The sequence below is a fragment of the Accipiter gentilis genome, chromosome 2 (genome assembly GCF_929443795.1).
Source record: "Accipiter gentilis chromosome 2, bAccGen1.1, whole genome shotgun sequence".
Lineage (NCBI taxonomy): Eukaryota > Metazoa > Chordata > Aves > Accipitriformes > Accipitridae > Astur > Astur gentilis.
Genome location: NC_064881.1, coordinates 40,350,468 through 40,368,212, shown reverse-complemented (window position 1 = coordinate 40,368,212; position 17,745 = coordinate 40,350,468). Strand labels below are relative to the sequence as shown.

The 17,745-nt window shown below is 42.3% G+C and overlaps 1 protein-coding gene across 1 annotated transcript; it reads right to left on the bottom strand.

The window, feature by feature from the left end:
• Positions 1-4,999: 4,999 nt before the first annotated feature.
• On the bottom strand, positions 5,000-17,320 carry MAL2 (mal, T cell differentiation protein 2). The gene is made up of 4 exons (XM_049825031.1): positions 17,087-17,320; positions 14,522-14,692; positions 9,315-9,473; positions 5,000-6,919 (listed from the first exon to the last, which is right to left on the bottom strand). The coding sequence occupies exons 1-4, from the start codon at positions 17,219-17,221 to the stop codon at positions 6,848-6,850; spliced, it is 537 nt and encodes a 178-aa protein (XP_049680988.1). The 5' UTR covers positions 17,222-17,320; the 3' UTR covers positions 5,000-6,847.
• Positions 17,321-17,745: the final 425 nt, after the last annotated feature.

Sequence of the window (17,745 nt, the reverse complement as noted above, 5' to 3'; positions counted from 1 at the left end):
TCACAACCCATGAGTCAGGTCCCCCAAAATAATGAGATTCTACAAGTGATGGACTTTTATCTTGGAGTCTTCACACTTTCTAAGTCTGCCATGGCCACAAAGACTGTTTTTCCCTTAATGGCAGCAGCTATTCCAGCAGTAACTTATGCCAGCAGCAGGATCCTTAAGAGAAAAAAGCAAGTGACACAAGGCCAAGGAATTTGTAATACCACTTGTTTCAAAGGTCAGCTCTATTTAGTGCTGAGGGAAAATTCTGTTCTTACTTCCATTAGTGAAATTCCTCGCTGGTGACTGGACCTCAGAAGAAGTTGCATTTATGTAACTAAAAGAAAAATTTGGCCTCTTGTTCGTCATGAAATTTCTCTCTGATGTAGCTCTGTCTTTTTCTAAGAACATTTGCTCCAGCTAAGACTCGGGCTCCTTGTTTGACAGTTTCATTATTCGGGTATATTTCCTTCTTATTCTAGGCCAGGGACTGAACCTTGGGCTTCGGCCCCGGAACAGCTGTCACTGCTATGGGTCACGTCAGGCATATCTTAGCACTCAGATGACACTTCTGTCCAAGCCTTCCTCCTTTCTGTCCTCCCGCTCATCCAGGGCACATGCTGATCGGAGCCAGGGACCGGAGAGGAAGAGGAGAACTACTCCTGTCCTTCTTCCAGCTCTTAGAGCTGGTACCAAGTTGGGAAGTGGACCTGGGAAATGGACATCTCCCCTTCCCCTCCGCTCCTGAATTTTGTGTTAAAGCATCTGGTGATGATTCACCTTGCCTCTTATTCAAACAGCCCAAGGCTCTAAGCTGGCCCTACAGGTTCCCCAGGGATTCAGATCCCAGGCCAAGGTATTTACAGTTTGAAAAACAGGTATATTAAGGAGTCAAGAGCTGGATTCAGTGCCAGATTTAATGCAGGGGACAAATGGAGCCAAGTACTAAGGTCTTAATCTCCTTTCCTAATCAGTAGGCCTCCCACTCCATTTCTCCATTTGCCATAACTTTGTGTGTTATCTTGGTGGAACCACCTTGAGACCATCTGTGCCCTTTAGTGCTACTGAACAGTGAATCATATCCCAATACACCACATTAGTTTCTGGGTTGTCCAGTCTGTCCAGATCATGCATGCTGCAGCTCCCTGCTTTCTTTGCAAAAACAGGGCAGAGGCAGGGAGGAGAGAAGGTGTTTGTTTAGGTCTTACCCTGGCATAAAGCTGTGACCTAGCTGAGGTGTTCACCTGGACCCAGGTCTGGAAATACTTCCAGGTCATGAAATTTGGGAATAGTAAGACCCATGATATCATTAATTACATTATTAATTTATGCTAAAGTATGTTTTCCACCTGAAAAGTAATCACAAAGGAAAATGCCTATGGTCCTTCTGTGGGACAAAAAAGAGGCAGCTAAGTGTTTATAGGAACAAAACACTTTTTGCCTCATTAGTTGGTCTCATAAAGCTTATTGAACCTGAAACAACATCTGTAACAAAGTAATATTAAAAGCCAATCATTTGTGGGCGCTGCAAGTAGAACTGCCTAAGCATGTAATCAGATCACTAGGAAGCCCCAGCACCTTTGTACAGGACAATGGGGCTGTGTGAGGTTCCAACTCTGCAGCAAGAGGAGTGCAGAAGGTTCCTTTTCTCTGCAAAGAACCCCTCTGGGCTTGTTCTGATCCGCTGTTTATTGTGCCACACTACTGGTCCAGTGACATAGGTCACACCTTGCCGAGATGACCAGGAAAAAGTGTTTGGATGAGATTAAAATCTCCAGTGATTCTTTTAAAATTACTAGCAATGCTGCAATCACGTATGGATCCACAGGGCTCAGCTCTTGCACAAGAGCGTCTCTAGAGCCAGGCACAAGAGGTCTGACACCAGATGTGCTGGACATAAGCATAAGAATATTTTGTCCACAATTTCCAGAATCCTTACAGATATTTGCAATAATCCCACAGCGAGAAAGGTGTTAAAACCACACCTACACATAATCCAACTTGATCATTGTGTTCCCTTGAAAGGTAGCTTGACAAGTTAGTTGCCAAAACGCAGCTCAGGTTTCTGAACTGAAAGGTGCTGTGTCCTGGCAGGCTTCAGGCAGGTAATGTTTTGCTATTGCCAAGAATTTAGGGCTCAAACATGTTGTATAGGAGGAAGTAGCTGAAACCTGCAGATTCCTGAGGACCTGTTTCCTCTCTTAAGATGCAGGAGGTAGATCAACACCTCAAACAGCAACTCTGCGTAACGTATTTACAATTGGATAATCAAAATGTAAGGTCAGAACACCCAGAAACTAAGATGTTTGATCTAGGAATGCCAGTTTGGCACATTAAACCTCCCTTTGACTCATAATCCTTCACAAACAGTCATTCTACCTTTTAACCCCGTGTAACTAATTGCCGGAATAATACCACCATGGCAGAGACAGAAGTGGCACAGGTCACCTACAATCCACGCTACGCTGCTTTCCTGCCCACAGTGGGCAGCAGCATGGGCTGCTGGGCACGGCACTGACCTCTCACTTGAGGAACCAGGTTTCCTTTTCCTGCCCCACCACAGATCTCTCGTGCGAGGCCTTTGGCAAACAGGCTGCTTAGTGTCTCTGTGTCTTGACTTTCCCACCAGCGAAATGAGAATAGAACTTTTCCTCTTTGCAGGAGCACCTTCAGGATAAGTACAGTAAATTCTGAGCTGGTCAGGTTAGAAGGGGGGTTTAGATGAGTACCATAATGGACCAAAAGAAACTTAACCCAGTGGGAGAAAGGGGAACGGTCATGCTGAACTCAACTTCAAAGGAAATATTTAAATACTTTCCATTGGTGTTTACTGATTCTAATACATCGGATTTGCTTTTTCTTCTGATGGTTTTCTTTGTGTCTCAACAAAGACCAATGTGTCATGACCAATTGTACAAAATACAGCTAAGAAAGAAATACAACACGCTCTCACTTTCAAGTTTTTCTTTTTGTAAGACTGAAAAAAAGCAATGTCCTATTTGCATCTTGGTTTGAGAACTCATGGTTCACCATTATCCACAGACAAGACCTGGGAAGCCTTTCTGTACAGCTTGGACAGCCTGGCAACAGAGCATGAAATGCATCAGGACACTAGTGTTCAGAGACCAATTTCACAGTACATAGATAAAAATGGAACAAACGAGCTATCAGAGTTTTAAGCTCTCGTAACATTATTTTTTCAAATTCAGATGGGAAAGTGATGAATGTCAACATTTTTTAAAGTTATAAACCAAATGCAAAAGTACAATGATCAGAACAAGTGCAACGTGAGTCAGCATTGTCATCTGGTTTTGGAAGCTAAAGAGAAAGATGACACTGGTCTAGTGATTTTCCAGCACTGCTTCTTTAACTTTCTATGAAGGGCACAGATTTGTGTGATCACTGGTTCTGTCTCTCTCACCTTTTACAGCTGTGTTTTACAGCTGCATTTTAAGGCAGCATTTTACAGCAGCATAACTTTACTCACACCAGGAGTAATAACCAATGTATACAGCCAGAGAAATCATGAGAATCTGAATAGACTGATCCTGTATATATCAATAATGACTGCAGGACCTGTGTCACTTTGGGTTATTTCCAGGCATTCAGTGAGACAGAAGCAGAGTCAGGGCTTCTGTGAAGCACCTTGCTGTGCATATTTTCTGAGCATGTTCTAACAAAGTTTTAGCTTTTGAAAATGTGCACTTTCATTTCTCATTAGCAATAAGCAACAAACTGGTACTTCTCTCTGCACCCTTTGAAGGAAAGTCTCCTTAGAGAGAGCTTATTTACCAGCAGCTACTACACAGTGGTATCCAAAAGGCCATGAAATATTTTCCAATTCTAAGAGTAAGGACCTGCGTGGTATCTTAGATACTCCTGCACTGCAGCTTCACATCAAATTGAGATGTTTGATGAAAAGGCTATTAGGCATCTGTGGTTTCATTCCTTTCACCTTAAATTCACTGAGGTAAATTATCTCCCTATGTGCTCCCCTACTCCTTCCACTCTTTGGAGAGGGCTAAGCTTGTGTTCTTCAAGGTCATAGGCTTGAGGGAATTTTTTTACAGGGAAGAGTGAGATTTATTAGAACGAGCTATCACAAGGATTATGTGTTATTCCCATATCAGTATTTGCATACAGAAATCCCAGCACACACATACCACTTCTGAGTCACGCCTATCTTTTTAGCTCCCTGTATAACACAATACAAAATTAACTACTGGCTTTTTTCCTTTTTTTCTTCTTTTTTTTTTTTTTGAAAAAATGTAACTGCTTGTTCTGGTGTGTCCTTCCTTAGATCTTCCTCAAAGTACAGCAAAACTCCATGCACACTAACATAAAATTTCCATTCTTTCACTCCTTTTTAGCTATGAAAGCCTTTCTTCGTTACTGTAGCTTTTACCTTTCTATCTTCTCTGCCCTTTGTTTGTCTTTGATACTTAAGAGGGAAAGTTCAGCCTCTTCTCGCTGTACAGTTTCCATGCTACGCTAACTACCCTCTGCTATCTGGACTTCTATGAGTAGCTTAAGAGATTTGAATAGCACCCATCAGTCATGGCCTTTACACCTCAGGTTCAAACTCAGAGGTTAGATACAAATGCCAGCTAAACTTGGACGGCTTTTTAATTGACACTATGTGTGGGATTCATAGCCTGTAGGTTTAAATAGGTAAAAAGTTACAATCTTTCCCCCATCATCCCAGTTGGCTGCAGAGACTGTAGCTGTGGCAAGCATAGTCTGTGGTATGCAGTGCACATCCAGGTCGCAGGATGCAGGAGAAACCACACAAAAGATCTGCACCCATTTGCAATGTTGTACAACCTTACTCTTCTCCACTAATATTCATGCTGTGTCCTGTAGCAAACCGCTATACAAAACTAGCACCAATGTAATTGTGTCTTCTCAAGAAATCTTAGCCTTAATTGTATATGTCTAGCATCAGGTCAGTCAAACTTGCAAGATAGTTTTTTGATACATTCCAAAGACAGAATTAATAACCGGACTACTGCCATAAATATATTAAATAACTTTAATGCTGCTTAGCATAAGTCTTTGTTATATACTTTCATCCATATACTCCAGTGTAAATGTATTTCATACAATACAAAGTATTTTTAAAAGTATGTGACTCTAGATAAAATGTTCACAAAACAAATTTCAATGCAAGTAGAGAGTCAGAAAAAAATATCTGCCAGAGTACAAAATCTTTGGAAGATAAAAATTTCAGAAAACGAGATATACAAAACCATCCCATTGCAGTAACTCAGGATGACTGAGTGGTTCCAGTAGTCAGAAGGGCTGCCACTTACTGCTGCGTCATCCATGAGAACCTACGCTGGGTCAGCAGGGACTGCAGGGCACTACTGAGAGTGGCTGGCTCTCAGAGATCCTTGTACCTGGACAAGTGTGATAAAGTAACCTTCATAGTAGACACCCTTGCTGGCTCAAGGAGAATGAGTAGGCCTGGGAATGAAGAAAGTCCTGTCTTCCCTTACACAACCACTGCTGGTCTCTGCAGAATATTCAGGTGCACTGGCAAGATATGGTGAGCAAGTTGTTTTATGAATGACAGCGAGCCTTTATTCTCCCAGGTTATCAATTTGGCACTATTCACAAGAGCAAAAATTATTTACTAGCATTATTTAAAAAAAAAAGTTACAACATCTGCAAAATGGCATAAGTATTAGGGAACAGAGGACAATGCTACCATTTAGTTTTGTTAAATTAATTTTCTGTATATAATGTTGCATGTCATTATACAACAGGGATATTCAAGGGAGGCTCAATTATACTTCATTCATGCCAAAAGCAAACTCCATAGTGGGCGGACCGCTTTGCATTCCACTGCTTTCAGTAAGATGTTGCATAGGCATCTGTCCAAATAAAAACACCTTTACAACACTGCAGGTTTAGAAAGCAACAAATAACACACTGCAAGAATTGAGGTCAGACATTATTCACCATCTGGTAACATTCCGTTCAAATTATATTGACTCACATAATAAGTAACAAATGCAGCACTTGAAGTAATAAAAACAAACAACAAAGTAAAACAGTGCAAATATTCCTGTTAAACAAAAATATACCATGTATATACACACACAACACAAATGCACTGTTTTGTTTTGCAGTATAAATAGATCCGATTAAGCTAAATTCCTAAAACTAGTGAACTACTGACTGACAGTCCCAAACAGTTTCCATCTACTACAGAATACAGTAAGTTTTAAGGGTCAGATGGCTATAGCTGGATATGGCTATAAAAGAGTATCAAAAGATTTCACTGGATGGATATTTAAAATATTTTCTCTGTATATCAAAGTTAATAATATATATACTAAGTTGGTACCACAAAGTCAGCTTGGGGTCTGATCACGCAAGGAGCAGCACACAGAAAACCCATGACTCTACAAGGAGCCTCAAGGCCCTACCTCTGTGGAATGCACTGTAATGCTGCAAAACACTTAAGGCCCAATACCGGGGCCTTAACAAGGGGGGAGCTTTCTAGCTGTGTATGCAGTTAACATGTTGGTTTAGTTTCCATTGTCTTCCTCTTCTGATTTAGCACTGGAATTCTGTTTACCTGCTAATGACACATCTGTTTATCCCTGAACTCTGTAATACCATACAATTAGTATGCTTCTAATGAGTACACAATAGAAGTAAAAATTAGAAAGGGAAGAGATGGAAACTTGTTTTCTGTTAAGGAAATCCTGATTAGGGGTTATTTGCATTTCAGCACTTGGAAACAGATTTTAAGCAAAAAAAATCTTTTTGGAATTAGACTACAGTAAAACAGAGAAGTAGCACTTAGTTTGATCTGAAGTGGAACACCCCGGCATTAACCTCTCTTCAACTGCTATAGCCTCCATCTCCTTAATGCCAGGGCTGTGCTGCAACCATAACAAACAGCTGTAGCAAAGGCAAAAATCTAGAGGAGGAGCAGGGAAAAAAAGAAGAAAAAAGAAAAAAGTGAATCACACATTATACTATTCTACATTTTTTTTTTTCTATTCTAAATGAATACAGGAACACAAATGATTCAAATGTTACCTCCCCCAGCCAAAATGCTTAAGGTAAGGATAGGTTTGGGATCCTCTGAAGTTTTCTCAGGAACCTGCCTGTTAAAACCCTATGTTATTGCTTTTAACTTACTTGCTTGCTTCAGAAGACATTTTGAAATAGAATATGAAACAGAATGTCTGCATAAGTTATGGTACAAAGTAATCACGTGTGTATGTACACTGTGTATTTCAGTTTTCTCTTATCTAGACTGATCAAACATTAATCTCAGATTTGTTTCCAAGTGAATGCCTTTACCAGCAAATAACTAAGGCAATATCCCTCTGAACAGCAGAACGGTTTTTCTTGCAGAAATACAGAAACAGCTTCAAGTCTGGCCTCCTTGACCAGATAACCAGCCATTAGAACAACTTCCTGAGAAATTCCAGGAAGTTGTTATTGCTCAAGAATTGAATTGAATAGATTTGAACTGAAGGTCATGCCACTGTAAACTTGTATACATAATGTAAACCAGAAGGAAGAAATGAGAAACTGAATTGCTGAAAAAAATAGTTTCTCATATTGTCCAGTGCTAACGATAGATTCTGTCTCTTAGAACACAGAATTCAATAGTATCATAACAACACATCCCTTGCTTTCCATACAACTGCTAATTTGACAATTAAAGTTTTGAATAGATACTACACCATAGAACTATCACCTGTATAAAATGAACATATATATTTTTAATTACAGCATACAAAAGTAATTTAAAAAAAAAGTTAGAAACCTCCTGTTTTTTTCTATGTAGATCACAGGACTGTTTTAATGAAGTGTTTCAAAGGACTACAATTTTTTTCCTGTATGTCCTGACTTTCTAATTACATACTTTTGGAAAAAAAGACACTAAAGACTACAGTTATCTGATTCACCATTTCCCAGTATTTTTAATTAAAAATACTGAGGCAAGTTACAGAAGCCTCCTCCTCCCCTATCTTGACAGGGATTTGAGGGGCTTGAAGAACTGAATGCTCCTTTGGAAAAATAGTATGGAACTGGGAAAAGGTCTCTTGGAGTCCACAGTATCCTGTTGTCAGACAAAATGACTGAAGTGACCATGTATTCAGCGAGATCTGAGCACAATGAACAAGGATTGAAGGGCTACACTTAAGGGTAGAATTTCAGACACTTGCTTAGTATAAAGCCCTCCCTTAGTTCAGGCACAGCTATGAGACCCCACCTCTGCCCTTGTGCCATACAGCCAGGGATCAGATGTGCTCAAGTGTGTTACTGGCAAGTGGGTAATGGTGAGCCACTCTGGACTTGGGAGACTGACATGCCCACCTCACCCATTTGGAGACTGGCTTGCCAAAGCAAAAAAGCTTTTCCTTTTTATTCTCCTCTTCCACAGAGAATGTGAACCTTACACCTCACGTTCATCTGTTTTTATCTTAAGATGAACTGAAGGTGTTTACTGTGCAAAATTTATGGTGTATTTAGTTTTAAGGACAACAGATATCCCCAGAGGGTGTTAGATGCTTAATAAATATATACAGTTCCCTGAAGTATGCAAGACCCTCTGGATGGTACAAAAAACCATAAGAGCAGTAGTTTCAGTTCTTTAAGTTAAGTTTACTGGCACACCTCTACTTGCCCTTCAGGAGTCCAGCCAGGGAGAAAGCTAGAACCTGGTATATTTTCTGACTCAGCTATGCACACCCACATCATCAGATACAGTGATGATGCAACTACAGTGAGAAAAATGCAGTCTGAGCTTAGGCTATCAATAAAAGCACTCTAATCCTTGCCATAAGAGGCAGTAGGGCCCTTACAGATAACTTTTATGACTGATGTAGTAAGTACCTATCCGGAGCTTTACAAGGAGCTAGTCCAAGGTTTTTTTCCCCATGACATGTTCAGAACTATCTAAATGATATAAGAAAAGCAACTGAAAGTTTGAGCACAGGCATGAAATTCACACCTGATGTTTTGATGAAGGCTCAGTCATTACCTTTTTCTGCTATTCTAATAACCAACATTGGTCTTACAAAATATCTCTTCTAAAAATTATAAGCTATAGGGATCATATATTTAAAACACTATAGTGAAGAGTAGCAACTAAGCAGCTATCACATCAGCATTAGCTTATTCCAATATTTTTTGCATGTCACTGTTAGGCACTATTTGTTGCTCTCAAACATAATCCTTTCTCTCATGGCTCCTCTTTCTATTCCAGCTTGCTGTTAAGTTCCCAAGTTGAATGGTTGGCTACAAGGACTTACAAAGACTTCTGTTCCCCAGATACAAATATATGAAATACATACCGAGGCTGCTATGCTTATGTTATATTCATGATCAGCTAGAAGCTTCTCTTGTGTGGTGGAATTGAATTTGCGGGGAAAGTAATGCAGAGATGTAGTTGCTGCTTGCAGTAGAAAAGCTCCAAAATAAAAGACAAAAGTAACCCCATGGAAAAGAAAATCCTGAAAAGCAAATAACAGAATCAGTCTGGGCTGCAATACATATCTAATTCTTTTAGTCTTAATACAAATGAAACCCAACACTGAAACATGAATCGAGCACTGATTACAATAACTTTAGATAAGCAGTGTTAAATCCATCTGAGAGCTTAACCTGGACATGTTTTCACAGCTGCTTGCAATTATAAGCAACTCACTAATTTCATCTATATGTACATGTGCTGACCTTTCAGATCACTTTAAAGCTGTTAGAGCTTACAGAACTCCCCCTTTGTACAGCTTAGATAAAAAAAGAAGGGACATACAGGCCAACTTTATCACAATTTAAGCAGTACAATACAAGCTTGCAGCTCCCCAAATCCCTTCTCAGCTATAACCTAAGCTCCAGATGTCCCCCACTCCATGCTTAGATTTTGCTTCTGTAAATGCCCAGAAACACCTCAGCCTTGAAAGAGCTGAAGTTTGCTTCCCGATACAAGCGGAATCCAAGAACTGAGGCATTTCCTCAACCCTCTGTGACTTGGCTCTACCCAAAATAGAGTAATTTAGAAGTACTTAATGATACCGTGGAATAAAATGCCTGAGACTTGAGAGGACAGGAGTTAGGATTTACTTTAAATATGCCTCTCTCCTGGCCTCCTCTGGGAGATTCCCTCCTCTGTGGTGAATGCTAGCTGAACACAAGGTTTAAACATCTAACTCTCATTTCTGGATTCTATTAGTGGAGGACATGAAAAAGCAGCTCTGGTGCCTAAATCTCTTCATGGGTTGTATTTCGGAGTCCAGTGTTCCATGCAGCAAGATCCAAGACATGTTCCATTACAGTATTAAAATGTCTAAAATATTCTTCCAAGATCTTCTGTTGTTGAGTCTGCAAAGCTGACATTTGCACTCAGTTCCTGAGTCCATACAACGTATACTTTGTGCCTATACCTATGCAGGTCTGCAAAAGCCATAGACACAATTTTTAAAATCATACAAAAGTATATGTATGCTTTTTGGTGATATCCATGTTATACAGTCTCTGTCCAGCACTAATTAATTCTTTATACACTTTTAATTCACTTGAGTGCAATGGACTACCAGTATGCCAAGAGTGAGAACTCGGGGTACACGATGTGTGAGTCCATCACAACAGCAGACAGAATTCATATGCACTGGAAATTACTGTGCAACATCCATACCTACTGACTGTCTTATATCAAAGTGGGAATGTGCTGCATTTCCCCATTTAGAGAATTGTTTCTTCACAGATGCGAGATTCTCTTTTTATTGAAAGAATTTTCTTTTCAAACTCATCAGTTGTTCCATATTTGATAGCAGCTAAAGCTACTTAAATCACACCCTAGTCAGTTTTGGTAAGTTACGATATAAGCTGCTACTACAGTTTCCCATTCCACTTAGATCAGGAAATAATTTTCTCTTAACTAAGAATCATTTGAGGTTAGGTCATAGAGTGTATTGCTTTTCTTAATGACTGCTAATTACTGGGAATCCAAGTTTTGGCAAAACAACTGCAGTAATTCCCAACTTCTGGTTTTCCACCCTGGCTGGGTTGGGGTTTTTCTCCGTTTTTTAAAAACAATTACTTCCTCTTGGAGTATTCACCAGGAGGCCCCACTGACATCAACAGAACCGAGAAGATAAGGGGGCAGAGGGTGGCTTCCTGACCTAGCTGGGTAGCCTTTACGTGCTAGGCTTGCCAGATCTCAAGCTTTGGGCATAGTACACATTCCCTCAGTCTCTAGCTCTGTTGTAATGCCTGTACCTCATAGAAAAAAATAGCAGGGACCTACTCCAGCATGAGGGTGCTGAAGCATCGGAGAAGCTGCAGTGCTCTGCTGCAGCTGGGGGAGGCACTTCTCCCCACCAGATGCTTACTGTTGTGGCTTCCCCCCACTCACTTGAACTGGCAGGCAGACACACACATCTTTCATGCTACTGCCTGCATGCACCACGTCAGACTGCATGCAGGTGTGTGTTCACTGTGTGACAAATACTGGCCACCATATCATGGCCTGACATACCCATTTCATAGCACAGGATTCCAGCAACTTGAAAGGTCTGTGTAAATGCATGGGTAGTCAAGGACATCCATTATTCTTGGGCTGCTAAATAGCTAGCATGCAACTATGCCAGTGTTACCAGCTGTATGCTTTTGGCACCAGTGCTCATGAAGGAGCACAAATAGCTCTATGAGGAAGACAGTGCTGACTGTGTACAGGAGAGGTATTTTCAGAAGACAAACTCTTTCATTTCCTTCATTCTCCTGCCAAAGCCTCTAATTTCCTTCTCCTGGCAGCAATTACAGTGAAGCTATGTGGCATCAGTAAGGTTTCACATTCGTATGGTTATGGTTTCTGTGACCAAAAAACCCAAACTCTTAGGAGGGAGGGGTTTTTGGGTTTTAGTGATTGTTAGCATGGTGCCTAACTCTCCCTTGCCTCCACACTTGTATAATGACTGAAACCTCATACAAAGTGTATGTAAAACACTGTAAGAACTGCATGACATTTTAGTTGACATCTAATTTTGTAAATTAGTGTGTTGTGAGTCAGGCTGTAAAGGACAGCATTTGTCATACCATCTGGTTTAATACAGTGATGTACAAAGTGATGATGTATCTCCATAAGGTCCATATTCCCCCCCCCATCTTTTCACTGTGTAGCATCTTTTTTTTAAAGTATCTGTATTGGTATCAATGGAGCTACATAAGACATAAGGTATTACTAAACACAGGGCTGTCAGAAGTCCCTGCTATTTTTCAAACTTACATTTAAACTCCTGGAGTCTTAAAACACATTTGTTCATGAATCCCTACATGAAGCTATAGTACTCCAATATAACTAAGCCATGACTCTTCCCATTTTTGACCTAATGTAATGACCTGTAGCTTCTGAGTTCTATTGTAAATTGAATTTATGAAATAGCAGAAACCATGTGTTTATCTAAATACATGCCAACCTAAACCAAGGAGGTACACCTTTTTTTTTTTATAGTAATAAAAATAGTTTTAGTGTTTCTAGTAATTATTTATTTGCAACAGAAGGTAAAAAATCCTTGTGAAGTGCTGCTAAGGAGTTTAGTGCAAACGAGTTACAGAACATTTGGGCACCTGAAAATAGTTGTCAAATGATCTATATAGTGTTATTTTGTTGACAGCTGGATTTCTGCTACCATGTTAGAGATAAAATGATTCGCTCTGCATTTATTTAAGATGTTGACTTAGTTATGACAGCTTTTTATATTAAGTTAGAGTCGCACAGATGCAGCTTTTATACAAGTCAGTAGCAATTTCCTGACGTAGAAAGTTTTTCAGTAATTTATCATATACAAGGGGACAAAATTAACAGAACAACAAATCACTGCCAGCATCAAGTAGCCAATGTGTAAGACACACTTACACAATTGTTATAATATGAACATTTGTATAGCATTTTCAATCTATAAAAGGCTATGCCTTCACCCAGAAACTCTTAAATACATGCATGATTGTAAATCGTCAAACAGTTTCAATGAAACCCAGGACACTATTAATTTACTTAAATTATGCACATGCTCAAGGGCTTTGTTGCATCATAACTTGTGAGGATGTCACAGCATAAATCCCTGCAAAAGTTTCTGTAATTGTAACTCATTATTAGCCTAATTACTGTCTGTATTGTGCTGGAAAGCTGATACTATATGTATAGGTATTCGCCATCAAAGTGCTAAAGTTTTTTTTAATAGAATCCAGTCTGTTACCACTGATGGGCTTTGAAGTTATCAGTTAGAGCCCCAAACTCATGAAGCTCTAAAATTTGCTTTAAAGACCTTTTGCTTTAAGGGACTATCCATGAATAACTTGAACAGATAAGTAACCACAGATGTTGATACTGAAGCATGCAATTCCAGCTATGATCAAGAAAAGAGTTGATAGGAAAACTAAGCCGCATAAGAGGAAGGTGAAGGTGAGCAGCAGTTACAAACAGCCATACTTTAATATTTTAGAAGTTCTGGTCCTTTTGAAAGTTTTTTTTTTTGGAAATTCCCATTCTGATCACAATTTTGGCAACTCTTATTATTTACTTCCAGTAATATAAGAGAGAGTGATACCATCTCATGCTCAACTACTGAGCGCTAAAAACTCACAGTAAAAAACAGTTAATGACAACAAAGGAGTACATAAATTAGCAGACAATAACCTGAAGTATCCACGTGGTTGGTAAAAACTGGAGCCAACAGCTTCCCTTTTTTAATAGGAAGGTACAGTCTGTGAGAACTACTGGCACAAGCTGTAACAATCCATTATGGCAAGAATGAAGCCTTGTCTTCACAAAAAAGAAAAGCTCAGCAGAGTATAATGATATCTGTAGTCTCATCAGGCTTCCTCTAAGAAAGATAAACATTAAGTCTCCTAAAAAGATGTTATGCTATATCGAACTGCAGGTTACGCTGTCTTTGACTACCTAAGGTCTAACAGCTACTCACCAATACTGCCCCAGCTTTAAGGAATTGACCCGAAAGTCAGCAGAAGACTTTCTTAGGAACGGGAGGAGACTGGTGGGTGCTTTCGTCCAGTCCATGCTATCTTAGACAACCACATCACACAATATATTCACAAACGTATCACTTCCTTTACAATATTAGATTCATCTTTCTACCCCTTGTTATTCACAGGGTGTTACTACCACTTCCCTGACAGTCAGAAAATATTTTTCCATTTCCAGTCCACAATTATTTCTGGCCAGTTAAATCAATTTGTTGTCATGCCTTGTTAAACTAGTCCTCTTCCTGCTGCTCATGCATTTTATGTACTTGTAGAGGACAAGTATACTCCTTCAATCAGTTTCAAAACCTGGGCTCTTTCAGCCTCCATCATAAAAAAAGGACCTGTAATTCCTCCGTAATCCTTGTAGCCCCACTCTTTTTCCAGTTTTGAATTCCACTGTTTTGAAAACTTTCCGCTAAAACAGAAGGTCAGGCATCAAGACTTAGGATCAGTACTTCTCATGAAATGATTTTCAGTTTATAAAACAAAGGGAATCCTTAAACAAAGCAAAAAATCTTACCGTCTGGTTCCAGTTGACAGCAATTCTATTTGCATAGCCAAAGAGGAACACACACAGGAACACAACAGACAGGAACCACGCAGTCACCGCTACAAACATTACCCATCCCTGCAGTAGTGGCAGTGGAACTTGGGTAGAAGCTACCAAAATCCAGACTATTGTTCCAAACAGCTGCAAGGAAAGGAATACAGACAATGAACCAAGAGATAACTTTTATTCAGTCCTTCCTGCCTAAGAACTTATATCACACATCAACACATCCTCAGATTACTTTCAGGAACCAAGAGGAAACACTTCAAAAGCACTCAGAGAGCCCAAGGGCCATTCTCAGAAATGATAGGCACTAAGTGGCGGTAAGACGAAGCCACTCTGAAATTCTTAAAAGCTCTTAAAATAGTCTTGAAAATAGGATTTACAAACCCAGGTGACTTGCCTGCTGCTGCTCAAAATTTTACCCTCTCATTTTGAGGGAAATACAAAGAAATGTGAAAACATGGTTCACACATGCGCGTACAAACCTCTCTATATATTCTAAGGTTAGCATGACAAGGATGTACATCAGATTTGGAGTCAATCTCATACTGTTCAGGTTTGTAGTCATAATCAGATGAGATCCAGAAAAAGAGATGAAACTGCATCCTCTTTTTCAATGTATTTGTAATAAAAAGCTGAAAGCGAACACGTTAAGCAATAAAGGGAAAGAAAAAACTAGAATACAGAATAAGAATTATGTTGTAATGACTAGAAAAACATACAGCTTTCTAGAATTATGATAACCCAGGGAAGAATTCAGCACTGCCAATTTTCTTTTCAGCATACTGATTGCAGCGATTGAGTGGTGGGGATGCTGTGCTATGATGGGCTGATGGAGAATTTACGTACTCTAAGGCTTGCCTGGTTTAATCAACTCTTGGCCTAAGGAAGAGTACTATTTCTCCCTGCAAATCCTGCCTCTTTATAAAACGGAAAACTGAAGAAAATCATAATTGCCATCTGAAGTATGTTCACTTACTACAGAAAGATTTAACTTCATAATCCAAACTGCTGCATAGTGACAGCTACACAATCAATTGCCAAGTAAGTTACTACTTTCCTTTTTAAATTCTACAGATTTACAACTACAAAGTCAGAGGTTACATTTTCAGATTCAGAGAACTTTCTTTTGAATCAAGGTTGGATGAGAGATACCTTTGAAAAGATGCCTGCTATAAAAATAGTTGGTTCCTCTCTTGTGTTACATTGCAGCAGCATCTATGCAAAGATGCATTGCTAGTCTCATTTCAAAACTCCCAAGGGTTTATGTATTAGCCTTCAGGTTGTTCTCTAGGGTTTCTTTTTTAGCTGCTGCGAAGAACCGAACTTTCTCTAGTTTCACAAGGCTGCAGGTGCAAGTCTGTTACTCAGAAACCAGATAGTGATGGGCAGTGAGGAAGCAAAAGGGATAGCAGAAAGCGTCTGTTAAACAAAAAGCAGAGACACATGAAATGTTTTCAGTATTTTGAATGTGCAACCTTGCAGACTTCTTTAAAAATAAATTTAGAAATCTACCATAGCGACTGCTAATCTCAGCACCCACTGTTGCGCCATTTCTCTCATACTACACCTGTTCACTTCAACTCGGCTGTCAGATGTGTAATGGGTTGGCCAACCTAATTAACCTTCTGTCCCTACTGACTCAGGGCCTGATTTAGTGCCTGGACTTGTGCTCTGAGCTCTTTGCTCAGGTGCAGTTTTACAGCTTGCAGGGTGGGATCCATCTCACAGACTGGGACCCAAGCAATATTCTGCTCTGACCTCAAGGGGGAAAAAAAAAAATTAAAAAAAAAATAATCAGATGAGTTCTGCCAAGGTATTATTTTTTTTTTTTCTCCTGCTAATTAGTACCACAGCTCTGCAGAGCCTCATACACAGCCTTGGCTCAAAGGTCCTCAGCCCTCCGTACACCAGTAAGGCCTTACACGCACATGAAATCAAACACACTCGCAGGAGTTTGCACAGGACCCGTAACGCACACACGCACACAGACAAAAACCAGTGTAACCCTCCATGGTGAGTTTTTGGGTCTGGGACTCTGTGTGACTCAAGAGTCCTCGACGGCTTCAACAACCCCCGCAAAACCCATCTCTACGGGCCTCCTGCTGCCGCCCGGCCGGGGCGGGGCGGGGGGGGAGAAGCGCCGCCACCGCCCGGCCGGAGGTGAGCGAACACGCCGGGGCAGGGGGTAGGGAGCGGGGACGGGTCCCGCTACCCTTCCCGGCATAGCCCCGCGTCCCAAACCCCGGCCCCGGGGCCGGAGCGGGGCAGCCCGGGGGCTCCCCCCTGCCGCAGCCTCGGCCGCCCGCGCCTTTCCCGCTCGCAAAATGGCAGGTGAGGAGCGGGGCCGCCGCTCCGGCGGTCTCCGGGCAGAGGCACGGCCCCCCCTCCCGGCTCCGGGCACCACCGCCTGCGCGGGGAGGAGGCGGGCGCAGGGCAGCGGGGCGCGGAGCCGCGGCGGGGCGCTGAGGGGAGGGAAAAGCGCGGGAAGGCCGGTGGCCGGCCGCCCCCCCCCCCCCTCCCCGCACTCACGATCTCCAGGAAGATGACGGCTCCCGAGTAGGTGCGCAGGATCTCCAGGCCGGAGGGCAAAGTGACCCGGGGGGGCGGGAAGTAGGCAGCGGGGTTGGGAGGCGGCGGCATGGACGAGGCTCCCCTGGGCAACATGTTGCTGTGGCGGCGGCTGCTACCGAGCGCGGCGGGAACGGCCGAGCCGCGGCCAGGTGGGCGAGGAGGAGGAGGAGGAGGCGGCGAAAGAGGGAGCAGGTGTGGGCGAGCCTATGCGCGCCGCCCCGGCCGCCTCCCTCCCGCCCGCCCCAGCGCCGGGCCGGGCCCGCCCCGCCACCTTGCCTCGCCTCGCCTCGCCCGGGCCTGGGCGGACGTCCCCGGGGTGCCGGGGAGCGGATCCTGCCCCGCGCTTCACCGCGCCCGGCCGGGCCCCCCGGGCCGCCCTGGACGGAGGCCGCGGCGGTGCGGGCGGGCAGGGGCAGTCTCGCCCGGCGGTGGGGCGGGCTGGAGGGCTCTGCGCCCCGGGCCGGGCCTCCCGGCTGCCCCGAGGAGCCGTGCCGTGTCCCGCCGGTGGCTTTCGGCTTCCCCGGGAGGGCTGTGGGTGTTTGCGCCGGAGCGCAGCGCTCCTCCTTCGCAAGTCCCGAGTCGGGGCCAGACAGGCTTAGGGCATTACCTCCTAATGC